Below are 10,882 nucleotides of genomic sequence, written 5' to 3'. Positions count from 1 at the left end.
CCTCATGTTGTCCCCATGTTGCCCTCATGTTGTCCTTGTGTTGTCCTCACGTTGTCCCCATGTTGTCCTCGTGTTGCCATGCCCAATAAAAAGTTAAAAACATTGAGAAAATACATTAACAAAAGTGTTGATTTTCACTTTTGAAAGGAAGACAACACGAGGGTTAAAGCTTTTTTGTATATTTATCACATTTTTCGACATCTTTCCACATTTTATTCACTTTTATTGATATTTCTTTCTGTCTTTTTTAAACTTTTTTAAAGTTCTTTTACCATTTGTTTTTTTCTCCAAATGCTATAAAATTGACAAAAAAACACCCAAACTTATTTATGTAACGTGTGAGGAGGATATAGATATTATTATATATATAATTTATATTTTAAAATACTAACTCATATTTGGAGATTAAAAAGTCATAATTTTGAGAAAACAAGTCATAATTTTGAGGTACTAGTTTATATTTTAAGATACTAACTCATATTTTGAGATTAAAAAGTCATAATTTTGAGAACATAAATCATAATTGTGAGATCATAATTCATATTTTAAGATACTAACTCATATTTTGAGATTAAAAAGTCACAATTTTGAGAAAATAAGTCATAATTTTGAGGTATAGTTTATATTTTAAGATACTAACACATATTATAAGATTAAAAAGTCACAATTTCGAGAAAATAAGTCATAATTTTGAGGTTCTAGTTTATATTTTAAGATACTGACTTATATTTTGAGATTATTTTGAGATACTTACTCATTATTTTATTTATTTTAAGTTATTAACAGGATATTTTTCCCCTCTAAGTTGCAGAAATGGGCCTTGATACAAACAATATGTAGCTTACAATATATAGAATATATATAATATATACAATATATACAATATGTATAATATCACTGGACTTATTGTCCAGTGATATTAGTGATATAAGACCGTTTTGTCTTCCATTTTTTTTTCGTCTCTTCCCCTATGATTTTTTTCTCCAGTTGGTGACGTCACGCAGCCGGAGCGTGTGCGGCTTCGTATCTCGAGCTCGCGACCCGGCGCGCGGGGGGGGGAAACAGGGAAGCGGTTGGAGGAGCAACTCTTCACCGAAACCTCAGCACAACGACGCCGGTAGTTCTAACTTCACGGCGACTTTGAGACGCTTTAACGTCTCGGAAGCGTCGAGCCGAAGCGTTTAACCGACGCCGGGGCGCTGAAGTTGGCCGAGTTTGGGTGAACTTGTCCCGGGTTGTTGTGGTGGACGTTAGCGACGACCTAGCCGGAGGAGGCGGAGGAACAACAATGTCGGTGCCGCTGTCTCTGTTAACGCTACACCCCGGCTCCATTTTCAGCCGTTAAACAAACAAACAAACAAACAAACGGACGGGAGGAAGAAAGTGAGGATAGAAAGAAAGGAGGTAAAGAAGGGAGAAATGGCCGAAGCACGGTCCGAGGAAGAGGAGGAGAACATGATGAGGGACACCCGGGAACAAGTGGTTCGACGGGCGCCGAACAGCTCCGGAGGTAACGTACAACTTAACGTAACTTTGACGTCAAAACGAAGCGAAGATATCGACTTGTTTTGACTGTTTTCAACCGATATCGATTCAATGTATTGACACCTGTTGGATCAATAAGTTGTCACGAGCTTACACTGGAAATACAAACACGAACTGGTCAGGTCGCTGGTTCTCAAAGTGGAGTCCGCGGACCCGTGGGGGTCCTTCAGGGGTGTTCAGGGGGTCCACAGCAAAACGTACTCAACACAATGACAGGAGTATTACTATTTTGGGCACAGGTTCCTAAACTAACTAATAAAACATCTAAACTAAAACATCAATCAAATTGTATCAAAATGATCAAATTTGGGGGGGGTCTAGTTTTTTTGACAAACCCTAATGATGGCCAGATATCAGCACACATTTCTTACCAGAAAGCTCAGAAAACTCCTTAAATATACCAGTACTTCCAGAAAAAAACAATTATGCGATCACATAATTGAATGCTTAGTCAGCCAAAGTCTGCATATTTACGCGAAGGCGGCATTTTTTCCAAATACGCGGCACTTTTTCTGCATAAATATCCCAATTTCCACGCAGGATAATGCGGGGCTTGCATGATTTCATTATACCGGCATTTACCTTGCAAAAAGTCACAAATATCTTACTAGAAAGTTTTGAAATGTTGCTTTTATTTTACACAAGAGCAGACATTTTCCCCCTGTTGCCATGGGAACGTTACGAAGTGGGGGGGGGGGGGGGGGGGGGGGGGTAGGGTTCCCTTTATCAAAGTGACAGCAGAAAGACACGAAAGGGGGGCCGAGATGGACCACAGATCGGACTCGAACCCGGGTCGCTGCAGGGCTCAGCCATAACAGGGTGGACGCCCCTGATTGGTTGAAAAATGTTGCGTTTACAACACACGAGAGCAGCCGTTTTCCCCCTGTTACCCATGGTAACGTCATGAAGTGGTGTAATTACACGACAGGACAAACAGTCTCTTTTTCATCAAACTGCGGTTTTTTTGCAAGTTCCCGCAAATTCTTTTTTAAGATTATTTTTGGGGGGGGTTTTCCCTTTATTAAAGTGACAGCAGAAAGACATGAAAAGGGGGGAGGGAGATGGACCGCCGGTCAGATTTGAACCCCGGTCTCTGCAGGACTCACCCACCCCAGGGTGAACCCTCTTACTGGGTGAGCTAGAGACCAGTTTCTGCAAGTTCTTGCACTTTCATTGCATAAAATTGCATAAATATCCTGCATATTACATCACATTTTATAAGAAAACATGCAGCATCATCAAGGATTTTTGCCCGTTAGCAATCACAAAAAAAACTGCATTTTTCTGTACGGACTGCTTGTTACATTGCAGAGTTTTGTGGTGAGTTTGAAGGTACTTTTAGCTCCTGAATACTCCTTTGGGCTCCTCCACGGCTGTGGTATTTGTAGTTTCCCTGTTAAATCTCACATAGGACTCATACAGCAGCGCTGTGCTGTAACAGCCGGACTGAAAACACCCGTAACAGTCTGGTTCAACTCGCATGAAATGAAGCCTTTTGCAACATGAGGAGTCTCTTCGGAAAGAAATACTTACTTAAATATTGCATTTAAGTTTAAAAAGTGCTGACATTTGAATAGACGTCTTGTGTAGCACTCAGAAAAGAAAGGAATAGTTGATTATTCTAACCATTTTGATATTATACTAATCAATTAAGCCCCTTTTTATCAAAAATGCCAAAACATGTGCATGTTCAAGTCTCTTAAATGTGTTTTCTTTTACTTGCCAGTTAATAAATGAATCGCCAACTGCTCCCAGCTTGTTTAAATGTGAATATTTTTTGCTCACTGATGCACATTTTTCACCATTTTCTGAAAAACAACTAATCCATTCATCCAGAAAATAATCCACACATATGACAACTTGGAGTCTGAGGAATTAAGATGGCCATGTTTTACTTTCTGCTGACATTTTATGGATAGTTAACAATTAATCCAGAGATTATTTGACAAATAACTCACTTTACACACACAGATGTCAGAGCATCCTTTGCGTCTCTTTGTTGTCGTGTTGTGTCCCTTTTTTTGGTGATTTGTGTTTTTTTGGGTCTCTGTTAATCGGCGTCTCTTTGTAGTCTGTCTGTGTCCCTTTTTGTGGTAGTTTTCCCTGTCTTTTTCACATCATTTTAGGCCGTTATTATCACCATATGTGTCAGAAATGTAAAATTAGAGCAGATAATAATAAATTACACTCTGCAAAAGAAGTCTGACTACAATTGTTAGATCTGAGAAGAGTCTTTTAACTACGTTTAATACTATACTATAATTATTATTATTGCAGTATTCATGGCTTAGGTGATGCCCAAAAAACTGATAAGAGATTCATATTGTAGGCAAATCACAATGAGGGAGTAGCCCGTTAGTGGCCCGTTAGTGGCCCGTTAGTGGCCAGTTAATGGCCTGTAAAGTAACCAGTTAGTGGCCAGTTAGTGGCCTGTAAAGTAACCAGTTAGTGGCCCGTTAGTGGCCCGTTAGTGGCCAGTTAGTGGCCTGTAAAGTAACCAGTTAGTGGCCTGTAAAGTAACCAGTTAGTGGCCTGTTATTAGCCTGTAAAGTGGTCTTTTAGTAGCCTGTAAAGTAACCCGTTAGTGGCCCGTTAGTGGCCTGTGAGTGGCCTGTAAAGTAACCAGTTAGTGGCCTGTAAAGTAACCAGTTAGTGGCCAGTTAGTGGCCTGTGAGTGGCCTGTAAAGTAACCAGTTAATGGCTAGTTAGTGGCCTGTTAGTAGCCTGTAAAGTGGCCTGTTAGTGGCCTGTTAGTGGCCTGTAAAGTAACCAGTTAGTGGCCAGTTAGTGGCCTGTAAAGTAACCAGTTAGTGGCCAGTTAGTGGCCTGTAAAGTAACCAGTTAGTGGCCCGTTAGTGGCCTGTAAAGTAACCAGTTAGTGGCCCGTTAGTGGCCTGTTAGTGGCCTGTAAAGTAACCAGTTAGTGGCCTGTAAAGTAACCAGTTAGTGGCCTGTTAGTGGCCTGTAAAGTAACCAGTTAATGGCTAGTTAGTGGCCTGTTAGTAGCCTGTAAAGTGGCCTGTAAAGTGGCCTGTTAGTGGCCTGTAAAGTAACCAGTTAGTGGCCAGTTAGTGGCCTGTAAAGTAACCAGTTAGTGGCTAGTTAGTGGCCTGTTAGTGGCCAGTTAGTGGCCTGTTAGTGGCCAGTTAGTGCCCTGTAAAGTAACCAGTTAATGGCCAGTTAGTGGCCTGTTAGTGGCCTGTAAAGTAACCAGTTAGTGGCTAGTTAGTCGCCTGTTAGTAGCCTGTAAAGTGGTCTGTTAGTAGCCTTTAAAGTAACCAGTTAGTTGCCTGTTAGTGGCCAGTTAGTAGCCTGTAAAGTGGTCTTTTAGTAGCCTTTAAAGTAACCAGTTAGTGGTCTGTTAGTGGCCAGTTAGTAGCCTGTAAAGTGGTCTGTTAGTAGCCTTTAAAGTAACCAGTTAGTGGCCAGTTAGAGGCCAGTTAGTGGCCTGTAAAGTAACCAGTTAGTGGCTAGTTAGTCGCCTGTTAGTAGCCTGTAAAGTGGTCTGTTAGTAGCCTGTAAAGTAACCAGTTAGTTGCCTGTTAGTGGCCAGTTAGTAGCCTGTAAAGTGGTCTTTTAGTAGCCTTTAAAGTAACCAGTTAGTGGCCAGTTAGAGGCCAGTTAGTGGCCTGTAAAGTAGCCTGTTAGTAGCATGTAAAGTGGCCTGTAAAGTAACCAGTTAGTGGCCAGTTAGTAGCCTGTTAGTTGCCAGATAGTGGCCAGTTAGTAGCCTGTTAGTTGCCTGTTGATGCCTGTTTGGACCCAGAGCCATAAATTCCTGTATCAACACGTCGGCATTTGGGTCAAAGTTTACACACTAGGCATAAACACACAGCCTCCCAGCTGAGTGTAATAATGGTGCAGGCCGGTGCCAAGACTCCCAGCCATTAGTTTAACGTACAAGCCTCCTTCTTTGTCTCTCAGTGAGTTTACATGCACAGCAGTAACCAAGGAAAGGTCTCCTCTCACCCGGAGGTTAAACGAATAACCGAGTTACACCAGTTCTCCCAGTACACGTGAGCCGTAGGCCCGGATCTGAATATTCAAATATTGTGTTTTTGTTTTTTTACAACGGGCATGCCGGCTGGTTTTCCCCTCGGTGTTTGTTGTCAGGATTAAGCTGCTTACGCTACGTCGTCCGTCTCAGCTGATAACGGAGAAGTGTTGAGTTACAGAGTGGTCGGATGTCTGTAGAGGTCTGGATGCTTCTACTGCAGCAGCCTGGCCCCTTTCATAAAGGTCTTGGAAGAAACTAGATTATAAAACATGTTTTCAGTTATTTCACACTTTTTATGTTAAGTACATAATTCCACATGTGTTCATTCATAGTTTTGATGCCTTCAGTGATAATCTACAATGTAAATAGTCATGAAAATAAAGGAAACACATTGAATGAGAAGGTGTATTGAGTAAAAGTTACCATATTTCCGTCCGGGATTATCATCAACATCCATTCCTTTAATTTTAGTCTCAATAATTCTTAATTTCTGCTTTTCTAACTCAAACATTAGGTATAATTTCCTATAAATGGGGTTTATTTAACATAAATTCCAAAAATAACTGTAAAACTAAAGTTAATAAGTTAGTGTCACGTAGTGTTAAACGTCCCAAAAAGTGGAGAAAAAAAATCAAAAGTGTTAAAAAAGGGACAAAAACGTAAGTTGAAAACATCGATAAAAGCATCAACAAATGTGTTGATTTTCAATTTTGACGGGAAGACGACACACAGGTTAAATTACAAATTTCTGCTTTTCTAACTGAAACAGTAATTTCCTAAAAATTCGATTGCATCTCTCTCTCTCTGTCTCGCTCCACCGCTTTGTTTTATCTAATGTTAACCATTGAAAAGTGTCCTAAAAAGTGTCAAAACGTCGAGAGGCTGAGGCAATATTACCAAAAAACATCCGACATCTGTAGCTCAACACCTCGAATAATAACAACACCTGAGTGCTTCTATCAAAAAACTCACCAAAAAAGAAAAGGGGGGGGGGGGTTACTTTGAAGAAACTAGAATATAAGACATGTTTTCAGTTATTTCACACTTTTTTTGTTAAGTACATAATTCCACCTGTGTTCATTCATAGTTTTGATGCTTTCAGTGATGATCTACGATGTAAATAGTCATGAAAATAAAGGAAACGCATTGAATGAGAAGGTGTGTCCAAACCTTTTGGCCTGTGCTGTAAATGCACCGACAGCCTGATTCAGAGAAACACAAGTTCTAATGTAACGTGCCTCTTCAAGACTTTTCTTTGTAATCGTGTGTTTGTGAGTGAGTCACGTCGAAGCCTGTCAGATGACGGCCTCGCCTTTTTGAAGTGACGCAGTCGGCTTCCACCCGAGCACCCGAGTCTTTAAACTGAGACACAACGTCTCTGAGAATCATCTGAAATGTCCATAAATCACCCGGCAGCTGTCTCACAAACGCAACACCCAAGTTCCTTCACTGACCCCCCAGAAAAGGAGTTATATACAGTACATGTAGCTTTGATTGATATAAAAATGCATCTGTCAGTATAGAATATACTGTATAAATAGGAAGTGACCCTTTTTTAGTTTTAAATAAACAGACAAAGAAGAAATGGAAAACATTTAACAGTTGATAGGACGGTGAAGAGCGTTACAGAAACACAACCGCCATTAAAAAACATAACAAATTGTGCAAAACATCGTCCTCCGTGAGTAGGTTAACATGCCGATATTCCCTTATTATTCAGAATATGACAATGTGATACAGGTCATGTAAACGGCATATTCTGTTTTGGATATAATATATTAAATTCCGGTTTTCTTCCTATTGACCTGCAATTTTGTGTTTTTCTCGGTTGAAATTTCAACATTTAGCTGTTCTTTTTCTACTCTTTTCTCAATGTTTTTGTCAATTTTATTCTTATTTCTTTGTTACTTTTTTGACTTTTTTTAAATTATGTTTTTGTCGATTTATTTTTACAATTTCGTAGTCCCTTTTTTAGCGTCTTTTTAGTTTTTTGTCACTTTTTCCTATTTTTAGTCTCTTTTTCAGCGTTTAAATACAAAAAAAGCAGGAAAAAAGACAACAAAAACTTTCTTTTGATTTTTTTCAACATTTGTCAATTTTGTCAACGTTCTTTCTGATATAAAAGTTTTTTTAAACCGGTCAAATTCGACCCAAAGACAACCCAAGGGTTAAGGCCTTTTCTGAGTAAGACGTGTGGGATGTTCCAGTATTATTCTGGTTTTAGAAGCATTCTTTAGACATGTATACGGTATTGATGATGAGCTTTTGGTTAGTTTCAGCCATCTTAACTGCTGTCAAACAACAACAACAACAACAACAACAAAGAAATCTGCTTATCTTTACACTTCATATCCACTAATTCATCAACTAATGCTCATATCTGAGGAAACAGGCTTAAAAGTGTAACTATTGACACAGATCTGGGAGCATGTGCTGCTCAGTCAGCTGCTGTTGTTGTTGTTGTTGTTGTTGTGATGAAACTCGAGCACGTGATCGTGACAAGCTGAGGTCACCGAGTGTTTATCATATGTTTTTAAATAAAGGGCTTTTCCTCTGATTAGAGCAGGGGGGTGCAGGGGGTTGTAATGCCTGACGTGGAAAGCCTTCTGAGTTAAGAAGTTAGTGTTACGTGGTGTTGAACACTGAAAAAAAGCACCAAAAGTGTTGAAAAAAGGGAAAAAATGTAAGAAAAAGTAAAACAAAAGTGTTGATTTTTCAATTTTGACGGGAAGACAACACAAGGGTTAAATCAAAAATGCTGCTTGTCTTAGTTTTATGTGAGAATAAACTAATTTATCTTAAGGTTATGAAATGAAGTGAAGTGTTGCCTCTGCTGAAGTGCCCTTGAGCTAAAACATGAATCACTTCTAGTCCAGATCCCAGACTTTAGAAGCCCTGCAGATGTCGAGCACCGAGGAAGATCTTCTTCGGTGTGCGTTTCACGAGCTCCAGCACACAGCTGAGCCCGCCTGCCGCAGCAGGACCAACATCTGGAAGTGTTAAAAACGCCTGATGACTCCAGCAGAATCCCACGGCAGCCAATCACAGCCTCACTTCCTGAGTGCTCTCCTCCAATCGGGTCGCTGGCCAGAACAGTCAGGCGGTCCAGTTAGAGAGTTAGAGTTTTAGAGACACAGAGAGAGAGAGAGAGAGAGAGAGAGTGAGTTTGGGAGAAGAGAAGAAGAAGAAGACGACAGAAAACTGAGAGGTTTTGTGTTTTTGAATAGCAGAATAGGAAGAAAGAAGTCTTGTTTTTTTTTTATTTTGCACGTCCACATTTAGTTTTTTCTGGACACTACAGGGGAGTCAAGCTGATCTTTTGCAGTTTGGGGAAGAAGGGAAGCAGAGGAAAGGAAGGTAGGAAACGGTTAAAGGCACACGTACCGGAGGAGAGAGAGAGAGAGAGAGAGAGAGAGAGAGAGAGAATTATAGCGTCTCTTTTCTTTTTCCTTTCTTTTGGACATTCAGATGAGGAAACACATATTTGACTTTTTCTTCTTTTATTGTTGCTCATTATTGTGATTTTTCTGAACTACACTTCCCAGAGACCACCTGTCAATCACTGTCACCGACGGTGATGTCCTCCTCCCTCTGGGTTTTCTCTGGTTGTAGTTTTCTGGAGGTTGGCGTGGAAACAAAAGACGGTTCACTTCCTGTACGGGAGAGGATTGTTTTAATCACAAAAACCAAATGGAAACCACTTTACCAAACATCTACCCAGAAGTCATGGCTTCATTGTAGTTTTAATTTTAGTATGTGCTTGATAACATGTGTCAGTTTGGCTAAATGTATAAAAACTGTTGCCTAATCAAACAATTGGACTTTTTTGGTAATTGGTGACAATACAAAATCTGAGTTTTGGGCCCATAAACAGTACTTTTTAATAATGCCTTTGGTTGGTAGTTTTAACCCTTGTTTTTGTAATTTAATAACTAATTTAATTTAATTTCTCTCTTCACAGGTCGTTCTAACAGACGTAAGCCAGAGCATCGTCTCAGGTGAGAGCTTTCTTTTGTTTTGGCTTTTCTTTGTCTCACCTGGCCGTTTGCCAAGATGAGTAACTGTTACCAGGAGATGTTTTTAATGATTTAATGGGACACACATGGAGGCCGAGGCTGTCGAAATCCCGGAGATTCAGAAACATCTTCCCACCAGAAGAATTAATCAGTTAATCAGTGCTTCTCATTGGGCTAAAAACCATTTAAAAAGTACTCATTTTCTGCTGTTTAAGTCCAGTTTGGGACTATTTTCTCCAGTGTTCTCGCAGACTTGCAGGAACTACTTTTCTACCCTTTGGTCTGCGGGTCTGACACACTCGTGAAAGTATTTTGGCTGTTGACCGGTTGGCACGGAAACTCTCCGGTTAAGTCACAGAGTTTGCGTGTGTGCATGCATTTGTGTGTTTGTGTGTGTGTGTGTGTGTGTGTGTGTAACAACAGTAATAAACCTGACAATAACAAGGTTGTGAAACATTTGGAACCCCCTTAATTCATGACACACAGCAGACTGTTCGTATTAGTCTGCTTAAAGGAGATAAGACAACGTTAGAGACCTATTCTGACGCCTTAGTTTGGGGTGCTTAAGTGAATATTCAATCAGATCAGCTGTTGTGTGTTTTGCAGACATCCTCACAGGACGTTCCCCATTCATTTCCACTGTGTTTAGCAGATCTGAGAATATATTTTAAGCGCTTAATCTTCACCGCAACACATTTTAAAACCGATATGTCACCTTTGTCAGCTGGGAAAATTGACCAAGTGAAGGAAGGACCAAATGGGCCAAACCAATAACTTCAGTGAAAACCTGTAACTTAACACTTCCTGCAGCTGCTTCACGTTAAAAGCCGAAGTCCGCTGTCTTTTCCTGAAGGGCTTTCATGCTATAGCAGCTACAGGAAGTGTTGAGTGCTTTTACAGCATAATAAAATCACAGGAGGTCTGTTTTCCTGTGATGTGCATGGGCCAGCTTATTTGGCGTAGACTCCGATCCTAGACATCCGCCCTCTTCTCTCTTAAAGCAACATCTTTATATTCAGTGTTACTCTCCAAATCATATTTCCTTGAGTTTGAACACGTATGTAGAATGCATTTCCTTCCTGATAAAAGCTTTCTCAAAACATTTGAAACCGTGCATTGTTAAGGTTTATGTTTGCTTGAGAGCACGCTCCTTAAAATTATTTAAAAGTATTGCTACGTCTTTAATGCTCACCTAGCTGCTAGCATGGCACGCCCTCATACTCTGCATACTGGTCCTTAACTAGCTACTCATACTCTGCTTCTGACTGGCTAGTAGTCCTTACCTAGGTACTGTCAGGGCCCTCATACTCTGCTCCTGACTGGC

General features: G+C 40.3%; 1 protein-coding gene across 1 annotated transcript in view; it reads left to right on the top strand.

Moving 5' to 3' along the window:
- The first annotated feature begins 1,010 nt into the window (after positions 1 to 1,010).
- The window catches only part of LOC117935195 (SH3 domain-containing protein 19-like), a 27,798-nt gene continuing 17,926 nt past the window's right edge, over positions 1,011 to 10,882 (top strand). The window contains exons 1-2 of the mRNA XM_034857333.1: positions 1,011 to 1,510; positions 9,504 to 9,540. Of these exons, the coding sequence (XP_034713224.1) occupies positions 1,420 to 1,510; positions 9,504 to 9,540 (128 nt within the window). The 5' untranslated portion in view covers positions 1,011 to 1,419. The remainder of the gene's footprint in view (positions 1,511 to 9,503; positions 9,541 to 10,882) is intronic.

Source organism: Etheostoma cragini, chromosome 19 (assembly GCF_013103735.1).
Source record: "Etheostoma cragini isolate CJK2018 chromosome 19, CSU_Ecrag_1.0, whole genome shotgun sequence".
In the NCBI taxonomy this organism is placed as follows: Eukaryota; Metazoa; Chordata; class Actinopteri; order Perciformes; family Percidae; genus Etheostoma; species Etheostoma cragini.
This window is presented reverse-complemented; position numbering and strand designations above follow the sequence as displayed.